This window comes from Pistacia vera, unplaced genomic scaffold (genome assembly GCF_008641045.1).
Source record: "Pistacia vera cultivar Batoury unplaced genomic scaffold, PisVer_v2 Contig283, whole genome shotgun sequence".
Taxonomy (NCBI): domain Eukaryota; kingdom Viridiplantae; phylum Streptophyta; class Magnoliopsida; order Sapindales; family Anacardiaceae; genus Pistacia; species Pistacia vera.
Window position 1 is genome coordinate 1,195,344 of NW_022196094.1, and position 16,879 is coordinate 1,212,222.

Below are 16,879 nucleotides of genomic sequence, written 5' to 3' on the forward strand. Positions count from 1 at the left end.
ATTTTGTAAATTGACCATTGTGGTTTATTTATTGTAATCTTTATTAATATTGTTTAAAGAAAATAATTATAAGTTAAATCACATTTGCAGTTATTGAATGTAATAGAACAATCCCCTTTTGTTGGAACGGAAATTGAACTGACAGCTTTCCGTCCAACATTAAGCCTTGAGTTTGTCTTCTTGTAGCGAACAGTAGAGAACATGGATAACGTTGTTGCATAGCCTCTCTCTAATACCTTCTTAAGTACTTTTAATCCATAATGTTGTTTTCCAAAACACCAGCAACAACAGACAATTTTATTACTTCAAATTTCAAAAATTCCTAAGATATAATTTACAAATGCATTTTCAAAAAACATATGTCCAAACTCGAAGCAAATTCTAATTCTGCATTTTATTAGCCCAGGTTAATCCAGGCAGAGCTAAAAGTACATAAAAACAAAATGGCCGACAATGAGTTGCTGCTACAACAAAACTGATCCTCTTCAAAAAAATCAAGTTACATCACATTGTTAAAGGGAAGAATGAGCCTCAATACTTGTAGTATCTGTATATGATTTAAAAAAATATATTGGTGTGTGCAAAGATAATATTTGGTCGACATCTAAATCTGGTGCTGCATGCAGCCAACTGTGGGTGTGTGCTCTTGCTGCTTTTACCACTCTTTTGGGGCCAACAGACGCTGAATGTAGATGAGATCTCCCATTTGAGCGGTTTCTTGGTTGGAATTTCTGGTGTGCTTGAATCATTGCCTTCAAACTCCCTTTATGGCTCAGAACTGAAGGAAAATGGACTGTATCAACTGGTACCGGGTGGTACTTGTGGTCCTGGATGCATGGAGTGGTTGGTTTTGGCAGCAATCTGCCTTCCTTCCACAATAAGAATGATTGTTGCAGCCTAGATGGAACCTGCAAAGCCAACAAAGTTATTTAGGAAAGAAGAAAATAATTTCAATTCAAATTTGATTTCCATAAGTTCCTAATTTAAAAAAAAAAAAAAAAAAAAAAAAAGGGGAAAATAAGGACACCATTCATACAGTTAAAATATATAATCAACATAATGAACCAATCAAACTATAAGGAATGGAATCTCATCATAATGAGCGCTCAAAGCAATTGTCAAAATAACAACTACTACACAAAAATGATTCACACAATTCACAGAATCTGCCACAACATTAACACGTTTCATGATTGGGGAGATGTGAGTATATTTCCATATGGTGCTTAATTTCACCATTATATTGTTTCAATGTTTTGTAATTTTACTTTCTTCTGTGCTGTGTAAAAAAATCAAGTACCCGTTATCTATATGCAAATCAGGCAAATAGAACATTCCTATTCTTGTCTCGCCACCCAAGACTCAGAACTTCATTGTATTCTTTGCAAATAACTTAATTCTCCTATAGAATACTTTAGAGATGATTATTATCCACTATTTGGTCAAATTTTACAAACAAATTTTCATAAAATTTCTTCTATCATTGTTTTTGAAAACAAAGAATTGTATTTAAATTCCAAATCAAACAGGGTTAATACAAAAGCTAGATTACTAAACACAAGCAGCAAATAATATACCCTTATGGGGAATTATCATTTCAACCATGGCAGCAAACAAGTAATTTATACATGTTATACACAAATTATCAACCTGAGTCATTCAATCCATGTAGCTGTTTAAATTGTCTATTGCTAAAGGCTGAAACTAAAAACATCCACAAATTTAAACCTGAGCAACACAAACTTGTATTAGCAAGCAAATAACTTTTCGCAATGACTATTACAGTACATATTTCATGGGAATCAGAACTCACCGATGAAACAAGGCTACGAGAAGCAAATGACAATGATAACGATGAAAAGGGAGATTCCCCAGATTTTTTCCCCGTCTGGTCATTCTTTGATGAATCCTGATCTCCAGTAACAGATCCAAAACTGGATGGTGTATTATCCTCCTCCTCCTCCTCTTCTTCTTCTTCCTCATCCTCATCCTCACCCTCACCCACTTCTACCTTTTCTTCACCTATAACCTTCTCAGCTTGGCTAGGCAAAGCAGAAGTATCTTCTTCCTCCAAACCTGTATCCACCTTCTTCTCTTCCTCTTCCTCTCTTTTCTTCAAATCCTCATCCAAGTCCTCAATCGCCTCTTCCAGACACAATTCAGCCTCAATAAGATCAAGTTCTTTTTCATAAAGCTGCATCTTCAACTCACTCACTTTCTTCTGCTCTTCAGTCCAATTCTCTAATTTATCAAGCACTGGCTTAAATACCTTTTCTATGGCCATTACAACACGCTGCCACATGGTTTTTTTCTCCTCAGCCGGTTGTCGTCCATAAAACTCATCAAAACCAAGTGGCAGAAACTCAATCTCCTTGGAATCTATATCTTCCCCTTCTTTCAAAGGTGGCTGCCAAAATAATCGTACTCCATATTTCTCATCTTCAATATAATTAATTAATCGACCAGTTGGTGTATGTAGGATGAGGGGATCCTCAGTATATATAAACTTCGATGGATCTTCGGGATCAGGCTCTGGTTCCTTGTTAACCAAGATAAATTCGGGAGGCTCCTCTGATACAGAAAAATGCAATGGACATCAAGCATAGCACATCCATTTCAAGCTAAAGAACTTAATAAAACAGGCAGTTAATGCACCAGAAAAGAGCAGGAAATAAGAACGCTAACAATAAAATAGTGAAATACTAAGCATGGTAAGTGCCACACCACATAATTGCTTCTTCAAACGAAATGCCAGGTTTCTTATATTCACCAGTCATTGACCAAATTTAAACTGTCAAACATTGAATCTTTTACTAAAGTGAAAAACAAATTAAAATAACTTTATCCCTCTTATTTTGTCCTCCATTTTGTTACATTAGATATTAATAAAAGACCAAGAAAGCTGTATTCGGTTGATGATAAAAATGCTCAGTAATAAAAGGAATGGTACATGTATTCAAGGCAAAATTATTAAGATACAAGAGATTTTGTCTTGGTAGCAGTTAAAGAGAACCACTCACCTTTTCTACATCAAGAAATCACCAATATTTGGTTAGCAAGGAGTAAATAAAAGGACAAGCAAGATGACCCAAAAAAAAAAAAAAAAAAAGGATAACATAAGAAATGATTGAAGTGCTTTAAAGAAAGAGCATTTGTCTTATGGTTTGCATATCACAAGCAGACCACTTACCGAACTTAACACCAATATTAGACATAAAATTCTTTGTACCAAGCCACACAGAGAGAGAAATAGAGACAGAGAGATACAGAGAAATGATGAGAATGATATACCTTTCTCCCACCAGTATTCAAGCTCTGCAGGCATAGGTATCCTAAATGGGGATTTATAAAAAGAGTTTAACCATATTTCTCTCTCCTGATCAATCTCATGAACATATGTTTTCCAATAATCAGGTACCTGCCAAATGAATGCACTCATATCTCAGTTCCTTGAGTATCGCAAACGAGTTTACTAGGCAAATATAAAGTTCAATTACTTCATAGAACTGGTTAATGAAGCCTGGTGCCATCCACACATCTTCTTCTTCATAGAAATAGGGATGTTGAGGATCGCTATATGGACCCCTCTCTTCTCTAACCACTTTAGCAAGAAAAAAAATGAAATTATTGTTAAAGAGGTGTGAGTTGTAACAGTGACTAAAATTTTGCAAAGCAAAAATAATAATAATAATTAATAGCTCCAAACAATGTGCATGTTTAATTTATATCATTAATTAAGTCTCCATTAGATAAAAACTATGAAAGAGGTACATTCCAGAAAACAGGATTCAGGCCACGACCAAGAACAAGGACAAAAACACAATTCAGTATAGTATGTCCAATAGCTCTATTAATGTAAATTAAAGTTTTCCTTTTTCCTTTTTGGGCCTCATATAATCAGATAATTGTCAAGGCTTTTGAGGAAATATTCAACCAATAATTTGTGCAATTCCATATGTATCTCGTCACATAACTCGGTTCATCACATATATGCACCCAAATCAACGAGCATGATAATTTGTTGACAAGAGGGTACACGGTAAGCCTATGATATTATTGTCCCTTTTCCATGTTGCATACCTGCATTCAATTATAAGCTACCAGTCCAACGAGTTAAAGAGTAAGCATTCCTAGTCAGTTAGAGGGTAGCAATTGACTAGCTTCCACATGAAACAATCCTTACATCAAAAAGCTAGTCCTTTCCAGATAAATTAATAACAAAATTAAAAATACATACTTCCATCTGGTTTGTTAACAAACATCCTAGCTTTAGCTGCAGCTACTTCTGCAAGACCTGCATGCAGCTGAAAGAACCATAATATCAGTAAAAATTTTCACTCTAGCTGAGAGAGATTCTTTTCACCACCACAACATAATTCATGAACAAGTAAAGAGCTTTAATATACCGCAACATTCTCTTCATCACAACCTTCGGAGTCCTCCAGTAGCTCCCCAAAGTAGAACCTGCCCTGAATTTATATACAGGATATAAAGTCAAACGGTTAAGGTCAAAAAAAATGTAACATGTGAGGTTTATCATACAGGAGAAAAGAAACCATATAACAAGGGCAAATTAATTGCAAAATTTAAGAACAAAACTGAATCATAACATCAAATATAATGGACATCTCCAGAAATAATACTTCCATCTCATATTTCACAAAACTGTAACAGATCAATTTCATATCTTTTCTAGCAAAAGGCAATAGTCATGGAAAACGGACTTAAGAGCATATAATGTCTAGGCCCATTTTGCATTTTTAACAAAAATTAAAGTTAAGCCCCCAAATTCCAAAAACTTGAAAACAGAAATGGATCCACTGATTAGTGGTTATATTTCAGGGACCTACAGAAATGGGGTTCTCGTTGACTTCATATAGACCACACCCATGCATTCTTCCAAGCTTCCACTGACCAGCATAGCGGTATCGACCTTTCTCGCTGTATCAGATCCACTATCATCAATAATCTTGAAAAAGATTCCTCAGACATAAAAGGAAAAGGAAAAAAATCATATATCATATCACTATGAAAAGAAATAGATAGTCCTATTTATCAACAACATACTTTAGACGAGAATTGTTGAGCTTAGATACACTTAATTTGGTAATCATAGCCTGAAAAAGAAAATTGTTTGAGTTGGCAATTTAAGATGGTAAGCTGGTTGTTGATACTAAATCATTCTGCATTGTTCTTAAGTCAACAATCCACTGAATTACATGCTGAGACATGGGATAAAGCTGCAGACCAAGAAGTTCTTTGAAGTAATTATGTCCCTTTTAATATTAATTGTGAGAGTACTAAATTATAATGACATTATATTAGAAAGACAACATTATAAAATTGATTAACAAACTCATCTGGCACATTTTTATATGTACATATTCGTAAGTCCAAGTCTTTTAATGTTATTCAATGGATGTGACCATTCCTCTAATTTTTGTTACCTTCTCATAACAACTTTTCAATTGATTTAGAACTAAGTCTGATTAGTATTCAATATGACATGAATGCAGACAATCCTATTTACCTCCTAAACACTCAACATTCTTTGGCAGAAAAGCAAGGCACATGGTCAAAACATAGGGAAGTGGTTCTCTTGGTATAACTTAGATGTCCTAACTAGTAGCATTGAGATAAAGCCTAGGTGCCTTGGCACACATAACAAGAATACGAATTCTGATCCAAAAACAAACAGCAAACATGATGACAACAAGAAACTATGGCTCTGTTTGATTCACTCTTCCAAATAGCATTTTGGGTTTTCCCAATAAAGTTAAACAGTAAAATTGGCTTATTCTCAAAATATTATTCCATATTATTCAATTTCTTTTAAAACCCCCTAAATTTGTTAATTTAACTAAACACCCCCAATTTTTTTTTTAGAAATTGCAAAAACACCCCAGCAACCCACATTTACCAGATTCCGGCCACCACTGCCGGAAGCTGGCCGGAATCTGGTATAATGGAGCACTACCGGCTGAATCTGGCCGGTAATCCGCCGATCTAGCCTTTTCAGGCCAGATCCACGGTGGACTTGGCCAGAAAAGGCCAAATCTTTGGCCGTAGCCAGTTGTCAACAACGGCCAAGATATGGTCGTCATTGACCATCAACGACGGCCGTATCTTTGGCCGTTGTTGACGACCAAATGCGACCAGATCTGGCCATCAATGGCCAGATCTAGCCGTAGATCTAGCCTTTTCAGGCCAAATCCACCGTGAATCTGGCCGGAAAAGGCCATATCGGCGCACGACAGACAAGATCCAACCGGTCATGCGCCGATACAGTGAATCCGGCCATCCTCTGGAGGTGGTGGCCGGCTGTCCGTATTTAATGGGTGAGTTGGGAGTCTTTTTGTTAACTTTTAAAATTTTATTAGGGGTGTTTAGTAAATAAACAAACATAGAGGGTATTTTTGTTAATTTCCAAATCCTACATCGTAATACCCACCCAATTTAACTTTTTTCAAAATATTATTTAAAAAAATATTAGAATAATGAACCAAACGGACCCTATACTGTAGTAAACTGATAAAAAGACAAATGACAGAATCACTGTATTATGATTGAACTGAAAGGATCAGAGAGCTTCAAGTTAAATCTTACGGTTTCCTCCCAAATTGTTTAATCCACTCGTCATTTTCATAAAAAGGAATTTCATAGCGGCCGTCAGCCAAACGAATGCTATCTTCAATATCCATCTCCAGCCATTTTCTGTCTTCTGGGGACATAAAATCTCTTGATATAATTTTTCCTTCAGCACGCATCTTTGCTTCAAGCCTTTGGGGGAAATGTGCAAAAAGCAACTCAATTAAGTTATATAACATAGAAATGATTGCACAGATTTCTAACCATTGAGTTAATAAATGATGATAAACATACTTGGAACCTGGCACAGGTTCTATATCAGGAATGTCAACTTCAACAACACCATGGCCATCCATATTGTTCTGAAGCCATTCACCTTCATACCTAAAAAGCAAGAGTTCTGTAAGAATTTTTTTCCCTTTTTTTTTTTTTTTTTTTAAATATATAACTTGCAGATTACATGACAAGTGTCAAACAGTGTCTAAACCCCAAATTAATTTTCAGTCCAATCAGGATATGCAAGTGTCCTTCAAACTCAAAATTGAATGAAAAGTAAATAACCAAGTGTTTTGGAGAGCAATTAGCAAGTTACAGCACCAAGTTGTACATAATTATACTTGCCATTTGCCCGTTTGGCAAGATTTCAAACCTTCCATAGCCACTCGTCATTCGAGAGTACTAATTCACCCTCTCGAGATTGAGACAAAGCTACACGAACAGGTTTTTCGTGTACATCTTCCAAGCCTTCAGCTTTAAATAGCCATTTAGAGCGTTTCGCAAAAACCTCTCTAGGTGTTAACCTCGGACTTACCCAATTGTCAGGGTTACTCGAGTGATCCTCGTAATTAGATGATGAACTAATTACCGAGTTAGGGTTTTCATCTTCATTTCTAATTGGGATAAGATCATCCTCATCATCAATACCGCTATTCCTAGGATATTCATTAAGACTACGCGTCCATTGCATGAATATACCTCTGCGTTGAAGATTTGAAGATTGTTCCTCAAAAGTCATATCTTTTGAGTCATCCTCTGAAGAATCTGAATCATCAGAGTAATCCAAAATTAATTCATAAACCTCCTCATCAGAATCAATTTTGTATCCCCAAATTGGCTCAAATTTAGAAGTTTGACTTTCCGCGTTGACTTCCAAAAATCGTACAGCACCAAGTTGTACATAATTATACCTGCCATTTACCCGTTTGACAAGATTTCGAACCTTCCGTAGCCACTCGTCACATAATATTTTTTATATCCAGTCTAACAAATATTATTACAATTAATAATTAATTAACCTAGTTGATTAATTGGAGAGAAAATACATAAATTCAGTTTAACAGATTAATTCATACCTAGATATCAATCGTCTTGAATAAACATTTTCCTTATCTCGAGTGTACAATTAAAAGTAAACAAGAGATTGAGAGAATTTTTTACAAACTGAAAGTATTATTAATTTTCTCTGATTACAAATATACAAAGCTTCTCTTTATATAGAGAAGTTCAGATTTCAAAAGATTTGAATCCGTAAGAAAAACAAAATATACAAAACAACATGTCAATCACAAAAGAAATGTGATTTGACTTTTGCCTAATAAAAAACTAACATTTATCTTAAAGAAAATGACATGGGGTCCACATGTCTCCCATGTTTTAAACAAAAGTAAATTATTACAATTTACACATGTTACATGAGACAATACAACACAACATTCAAGATTTTCTTTAAATATGCTTCATTAAATTTCGTATTGCTTCCGCTTGTTGGATACACGTCAGCGTATTACATGTTGGACGTTTCCGGTTGTCCAAATCTCCATCCTCCAGATTTTTATCAATCTTTGAAGTTATCCACTTCTATAAGATCAATAAAATCTTTTAGAGTCTCATCTTCTTGGGCTTCCTGGTCGTGGGCTAAGACCAACCTTAGAAGAACAATAGTTCCTTCCATTAAGGCCTGCTTTGATAAATGGGCTAAATCGAACCCTTCTAATAGCGTTCTTAACTGGGCCTGATTATGTTGAAAAAGAGTATCCTAGATCATTGCGTATTTGTCTAGTATAACTACCACTATCCCATGTTGGATATGGACAATAGCGTTTGCTTTAACAAGCTCCTCTAGTTTAGATTTAACCAGTAGCAATTTTGCAATATGCAACCTAGTCCAATCTTCCTCTTCTTTCTTTTGACTTTCTTCTAGTGCATAAGAACCCCTTTTTACCTCATTATCGAGCATAATTCGGTACCATGGTTCTCCTACAAGAAATTTCCATATTTGTACAGGTTGAACATCATAGGTTTCTTGCAATGAGGAAGTAATCATGCAAGTGAATGTGTCAACTTTCTGATTCAATACACAGAGCGTTTGCTTAACCGCATCTGGCATATTCGGATCCACCATCGCTTCATGTACATCAATTTGCATTGTATCGATCCATCCTTTAGTCGAAAGATCTCTACAGAAACCTTTTCTAAAGATTTTCCATGGAACGAACAATTCTATAGCTCCATTAGGATAAACCGCTAATCCTTGAAACACATCTGTCAAGTCCGTTTTTCCCAATTTTACCATTAATTAATTTAAATTCTCGAGTTTGAGTGTCGACATGTCAAACAAATGACATTTTCTCATTACCTCAAGTTTTTGAATTCCTGCTTCGTAGAGTAAAGCAGTTCCCTTGAACTCTTCATCCTCATAAAACAGTTTGTCAGCTTCCAGCCAAGCTAACCTTCTTGCTAGCTTTTCTAAATACCTCTACAGCTGTACTTCCCCTTGTCCTGTCGCCATTGCGATCCTAATTTGGGTTTCCAGATTCTCCCAGAGTGTTTGACTTGCAGAAGATAATCTTATGCCTTCTAGAAAGCTAAACCTCTCACAAATATCTGCGTCAATTAACTGCTTTTTTTGTGGAGTGTGTGTTACCACGCTTGTAGCGCCTGACGATGATTCCTCAGAATTTTTTATCTTTGATAGTGGACAAGTAGCCCGTTCATGTCCTTCCTGTTTACAAGACCAGCAAACTATTGCTTTTTTCTGAGTCGTTTCCTTCTTTAGAGTAACCCTCTTTTCAGAAGTATTTTCCTTCGTAGAAGTTTTACCCGTCAATCGTTGAAATTTCGGGTTTCTTCTATCCGAAGTACCAGAATCATAGTCATGACTCTTTCCTTCGACCTGCTTTACAGCAGTAACCTGCTTAGAAGAAGAAGCCACCTGCTTATGTACAGTTTTCTCCTTTTTAGCAGTAACCTTTGAAGTAGAAGTAACCTTCGAAGGGCAGTTCCTTCTCAAGTGTCCTCGTTGCTTACACTTGGAACATGAGAAATGATTTCCAGTTTCCTTCTTGTCCGCCATTATCCTGCAATTCTTCTGCAAAATGTCTAGACAAAAAGTCAGCAACAAAGTTAGATTTACCAGAAATATATTCAAATTTGATTCTATAATTTGCAAACCATATCTGCCATCTGATTAGTCTAGTTTGTCATCCTTTAAAGACAGTTTCATAAAGGTTTTTAAATATTTAGAGTCTGTCCTTAAACTAAATTCCTGACTGATTATGAACAATCAAAATCGGTCAATACATTCCTTCGCTGCTAAAACATCCTTCTCATGGACAGGATAGTTTATTTCAGTATGAGAAAATTTTCCTGACGCATATCGAACAATTCGTTCAATATTATCAGTACCCTTAGCCTTAAGCACACCTCCCCAAAACAAATGAGATGCATCACTTTCTATAATGAGTTTATCCTCATCTTCCGGGAGTTTAAAGGTTTTAATTGCTTTGTCAAGGCTTTGGTCCGCTTAACATAATTAGTGTCTTCAAGTGTCCAAACCTAGGGCACTTTATCACTAACCTTAAGCGTCAAGCCATTAATTACATTAGCGAGATTAGGAACATATTCGCGCATGTAATTGGCTAATCCAAGAAATTGCTGTAGCATGTGCTTATCTTCCAGCACATCTGGAAATTCCAACAACTTCTTTGAGATATGTTCTTGGAGTTGAATACCTCTTTCACCTATCTCAACGCCTAAGAACTTCACCTTGTTCTTAAACCATTCTACCTTTCTTTCAGATAGAATCATTCCATTATCAAGGAACCTTTTTATCACTAGTCTAAGATGATATACATGTTCTTCCATAGTTTTACTAAAAACCAAAACATCATCAATATAGACTACACAAAAGTTAGATAAATCTCCAAAGACTTTATCCATTTTCCTTTGGAATATTGATGGTGCCTGCTTAAGTCCAAAAGGCAAAACTATCCATTCAAACAATCCTTTCGGACAGGTGAAAGCCGTCAAAGGAATGCTTGACTCCTCCATTCTGATTTGCTAGAAACCTGACTTTAAATCAAATTTAGAGAAGATTTTTCCAAATCTAGCTTTATTCAAACAAGCTGATTTGTTTGGTATCTTATAAGCATTGTCAATGGTTTTTTCATTTAACTGCCTATAATCGATAACCATCCGCGATTTTCCTCTTAATTGCTCAGCTCTATTCATGACCATGAATGCTGGCGAAGAGTGTAGACTTTTACTGGCGCGTATCAATTGCTTTTTCAGCAATCCGGTATTTGCTTACTGAATTCCTCCTCTGCATCAGGAGTATAAGGATAGGATTTGGTCACTATTTTATCATCCTTCCTTTTCAATTCAAGTGAAGCATATATACCATTCCTTTCCCATAACTTTAATGGTTGATCATCAAAGCATGGAGAAAGTTCCTCTTTGAAGGATTTTACAAATTCCTTAATCCTTAAAAAGTTCTTTTGGCTCTCGTTTTCAACCTTCAAGATTTTTTCCTTATGTATGAATTTATCCGTGCTCTCAANGGTATTTGCTTACTAAATTCCTCCTCTGCATCAGGAGTATAAGGATAGGATTTGGTCACTATTTTATCATCCTTCCTTTTCAATTCAAGTGAAGCATATATACCGTTCCTTTCCCATAACTTTAATGGTTGATTATCAAAGCATGGAGAAAGTTCCTCTTTGAAGGATTTTACAAATCCCTCAATCCTTAAAGAGTTCTTTTGGCTCTCGTTTTCAACCTTCAAGATTTTTTCCTTATGTATGGATTTATCCGTGCTCTCAAGGCATGCACCAGAGGGATCATCCTCCTGCGATATACCTCGTGTGATCCGGTTTGTATGATAACTAGGATACAACCTTTGAAAGAAAACATTACGAGCCTCATCCACTTCTTCTGCATCAGAAGATTTCAACCACCAATTCTTTGTTTCCAAAACTTGGAAAACAATGTGATCTACTTCTTGCCTTAGTTTCACCTATCTAAAACCGTTTCTAACTTTCGAAACTTCAGGCTTAGCAAGAATAGGGATTTTATGTCCTCCAAGGATAATGTGGTCGTTATCTTGCGTAAATGACCTAACTTCTGCTTGACCTCGCAGAAAGCTATTTCCGAGAATAAAATCTACCTCCAAGTAATCCACTACTAGGACTTCCCTTAGAGTGAATTTTTTCTCGTTTAACAGTACAACCACGTTTTCTACCACATCCGTGATCATACTTTGACCTCCATCTGCAACCGTATTTAGGATAGGTTTTTCCAATGGTTTCCAAAGCTCTTGTGGAAAACATTGCTTCCTTGCAATACATTTGGTTGCTCTTGTGTCTACAAGAATATCCAGAGTATATTCCTCATATTCTGGAAAACACAGTTTAGCACGTATGCATGTGTCTATAGTCCCATGAACTATCGCATGACAATGCATTTCATGACTCATCATCATTTTCGTGCTTGGAGTCTCTTCTTCATATACTAGGATTTGCACAGATTTATACCCAACTATTTTCCTGTTATTGCTACTTCCAGCATCACTAGCCGTGTCCTCTATTTCCAGTATATTTTTCCTTGATATGATAGGTTGAATTTCCTTATTCCGCTCTAGAGACACCGAATTTCTAAGCGTAAGAAGAGTAACCTCAACCTCATTATCAAGTTCCTGGATTTGAATTTCCCGATTTGGGTTTAATTCCATGTACATGTTTGTCTCTTTTTACGCCTTAAATTTTATTTACGTATCGAAGTAAGATTTGAAATCAAAGGTCTCCATGTACATGTTTGTCTCCTTTTACGCTTTTAAGTTTTATTTACAGATCGAAGAAAGATTTGAAATAGTACTCGTTCAAAAAATGATGTGGCCTCATAAATTATTCTAATTCCCTACATATAAAACAGAAATCAGATAAGATTTCAGATCTGAGCAAGCGGTTCATACATAACCCTATTGCAAACAGGTTTTAAAACAGATTTATCATCTATCATCCAAGATGCTAATTTTGAAACATAACTACCATGATAAATGACAATGATAGTATATGGGTTAAGACAACCTCCGAGAGGTTCAATCTGGCTCATTTGGGTCCATTCTGAAGATCCATGTCCAAGCTATATCAGGCTCCGGGGTTCAAAATTCCATCTTTTTATGCTGTCAGATTAGAGCCACGTCCATATCTTCCCAATTATAATGGTAGAAAATACTTAGAACTATACAAAACACATTTACTGGCTAGCATTGCTATGCTTTCAATGGCCAAACTTGTTATTGGATAACAACTATCAATTCCCTGAGTCTACTCTGCAAGTAAAATAGAGTTGAATAATGGCCAAAAAATATAAAACGGAAACTGGGATGAACATCACCAAGTTATACATGTACTAACAATACATGTGCAAAGGACTGAGATGGAAGTTTACTTCAAGGCAAATCTGAAATAAAGAGACTTACCCTAATGCACTCAAAAGTTGAGTGATGGATGAAAGTCCTTGAAGAAAGAGTTGCAGGTACTTTTAAGCAAAAACTTCTAAGCAATGGCAAACAGGAAAAAACTCATGAACAATACAGATATTAGGTAAGAAAATCTCTTCCCTAGGATATGCCACAATAAACTCACTGACGTTCTTGATCTTTAACTCCAATTTTTTTCTCCAAGGCTAGGAAGTTTGACAAACTATGCTAAAGGTGAGAAGTCTCTGTGATTTAGCATTTCCCAGATATATAAAAAATCTAAGTTGCTAGCCACGTCATTTGGGAATATCTAGTTGACAAGGAAGCTTGAACATATACCTCCATATGCAGCTAGAAACATTCTTTAAGTCCACATTTTGATAGAGAATTAGCATTTTTTGATGGTTTTTTCAAGAGTACTTTTTATTTCAATGTTTCATTGTTTATCTAGGATTTCATTTGTTAGGATTAGAATTATTGAATTCACATTTCATTAGTATTTGTTTTGTTGAGCCTATAAATACATCTTGTATTTGTGGGAAACATTAGAGTGAATTGACTAATAAAATATCGTTGAGACTTGATTTTGAGTTTTTTGCTATCTTTTCTTTGATTTCTCCTCTTAACCTATCTTAGTTTTCTCCACCTCACTATTTCTTGATTTGGCTTATTTATTGATTTTCTATCTAAATTTGTCTTATTCTTGACGATATCTAATTTAATCTATCTGTTTTATTTTTCTCTCCTGCTATTCCTCACTATCTCTTCTTTGATTTCTCCTCATAACCTATTTTAGTTTTCTTCATCTCCCAATTTCTTGATGACTTATTTCTAAATTTTCTATCTAAACTTGTCTTATTCTTGACTATATCTATTTTAATCTATATGTCTATTCCTCTTCTATCAATTTGATATCAGAGCAAGTTCAAGTTTCTTGTTATTTTCTTAAAAGCTTCCACACAAAAACACTAGACACAGCAAAAACCCTAAAATTCCCATTCATAATTTTTTTGGCCATAAACCCCATTTGTACAGAAGCTTCTAAGAAAAAAAAACCAAAACTGACCCTGATACCAAATTGATGCAGAGGAAGAAAAAATAATACAGATAGATTAAAATATATATAATTAAGAATAAGACAAATTTAACTACAAATATTTAGATAAATAGAGTAAAATAGATGTAATGAAGAAGACAAGTTTAGCTACAAGAAACAAGTCAAGAAATAGGGAGACAGAGAAAATTAAGATAAGTTAGGAAGAGATAGCAAGAAACTCGAAAACAACTCTTAATGCTATTTTATTAGTCTATACACTCTTAACATTTCCCACAAATATTCATAGGCTTAACAAAACAAATACAAGATGTATTTATAAGCTTGACAAAACAAATACTAATGAAAGATAAATTCTAATAACTCTAATCCTAAAAATATAATTACAAATGAAATCCTATTCCAAACACTAATAATTGAAATAATACCCTAAAAATACTAATTCTAAAAACTAATCCTATTCTCCTACACCACATTTACTTCCCATTTTTTATAGGTGACATTTGAACTCCTTTCCTTTATATTTACTAGAAACTCATGATGAAATAATTAATAGAAAGTGAATAACGTACTAAATAAGTCATGATTTTATCATAACTAAATTCATTAAAAGATTCCGGAATGGAAACCTATTACATGAGAGATATACAAAGCAAGACAATTGTTAGGGACCAAATATAACTCATAATGTAACATGCTTGTATTATTGCAAGAGGGACAGGTGTATTGTGAAAGCTTCAGTTTCGGAAAATAACCATGCATTGTACCTTTGTAGTCAAGAAAAAAACCTAACAAAAGACTTACTATTATATTTATTTAGACATCAAATTTTATGATCTGGAAAATGAGCTAGGGCTAAGGGTCAAAGAAAACACGAATCTTTCTAAAACAGATGCCTATATCTATGTGGCATATATCAACATTTCATGAACTAGCATGCATGTTTCGTACTTCATCTTTGAAAGAAGCAAACTGCAAAGCAATATAATTGACCCAACACTCATCGCCTCTAATGGTTAGTGACATAGGATAGTAGCCAAAACCATGGTAGTGTGATGCCAAATGCGGAAACACTACTTTCCAATCATGGATACCATAGATCTACCATTACTTTTGAACTTAATAAAAATATACTTGAACTAGCAAAACTTTTCAAAAGTACATAAAACATTGTCTAAATTGACTTCAAATTGACTAGGTAAGGTTCCTTAAGTTTCTTATTAATTGATCCCTAAATCCACTCTTTCCTGACTTCATTATGGAGGACTAAACTTCTTGGAAGAAGCAGTCACCCTTTCAGCCATATGATATAGGATTCTTTAGCACTGAATTGTGAAGATGAATGACTTCATTATGGAGGACTAAACTTCTTGCAAGATGCAGTCACCCTTATAATATAGGATTTCCTAGAACTGAATTGTGAAGATGAATGACTTCATTATGGAGGACTAAACTTCNCCTTAAGACCTTATCCCCTAAACCTAGAATTAGGGTACTATAGGCTTTATCTAAAAGATTTTTCTTCTCCTTCTCAGACAGGGAGTCTGGTAAACTATCCTTACCTTCTAAAGTGTCAGCCAAACCATCCTTAACTAAGATAGCCCTTATTTTCATCTTCCACAATCCGTAATCATTATCCCCTGTGAATTTCTCCACCTCAAACTTAGACATTTTCTTGGTTCCTATCCTTCACAGATGCCTAGAGTAAAAAGCCCCAATTTACCCAAGACTTAAACAGAAACCCTAACTTGCAACTGTTTTAAAAAGGAACCCAAATCTAAGCCTAGATGCTTCAGATTCGCAAAAAGATCTCTTAACCTAGAGAAACCCTAGGTGTTAGAATGATAACCTAGCTCTGATACAACTTGTTAAAACTTAAGAGACCAAACCGCAAAACCAAAAAGCAAGAAAAACAACATTCAACAGTAGATAAAATTCAACATATAAGCAGCAGATAAAATCCACATATATGCAGCAGATAAACATGAAATGTAAAGGGGACAGAGATTTATAGTGGTTCGGTAATCTTATAGATTACCTACATCCACTCTGTAGGGCAATAAGCAGATTTTCACTATGAGAATAAGAGAATCTTACAGAGATACGCTCTCCCTTTACATAGTGCACACACCCCTCTGTAAACCCAGATCTCAACACCTCTCATACACCACACACCAAATAACCAAGCATTAGATTCTATTTATACAGAAGAAGAAAACAGAAAAACAATCCAGCTAAGACCTACCACGACCGTTGATTCCATCAACGCTCTTCGAAACTCCAGCGCATCCCACATTTCATAACAAACTTTTCTCTCTCTGTTAACCAAGAGAGAAAACTCGAGAGAAATGAAAATGAGCAAAAACCTAATTTGAATTAGGTTTATTGAAAACTGGTTTTGATAGAACTGCCCCTTAGCTTTAGCAAAATGACTTTGACTGCCCAAATTAAACTTTGACTTCCACATGGGCATAAATCAA

General features: G+C 35.2%; 1 protein-coding gene across 2 annotated transcripts; it reads right to left on the reverse strand.

Annotated features, from left to right (window-relative positions):
* Positions 1-363: 363 nt before the first annotated feature.
* On the reverse strand, positions 364-6,968 carry LOC116134172 (protein TIC 100-like). 2 transcript variants are annotated; one of them, XM_031419855.1, is made up of 9 exons: positions 6,883-6,968; positions 6,607-6,780; positions 4,851-4,941; positions 4,407-4,469; positions 4,238-4,304; positions 3,498-3,601; positions 3,292-3,418; positions 1,814-2,571; positions 364-908 (listed from the first exon to the last, which is right to left on the reverse strand). In XM_031419855.1, the coding sequence occupies exons 1-9, from the start codon at positions 6,942-6,944 to the stop codon at positions 513-515; spliced, it is 1,842 nt and encodes a 613-aa protein (XP_031275715.1). In that variant the 5' UTR covers positions 6,945-6,968; the 3' UTR covers positions 364-512. The 2 variants fall into 2 exon arrangements, with proteins under 2 accessions (XP_031275715.1, XP_031275716.1); XM_031419856.1 differs by lacking the exon at positions 6,883-6,968 and having other exon boundaries at positions 4,851-4,969; positions 6,607-6,731.
* Positions 6,969-16,879: the final 9,911 nt, after the last annotated feature.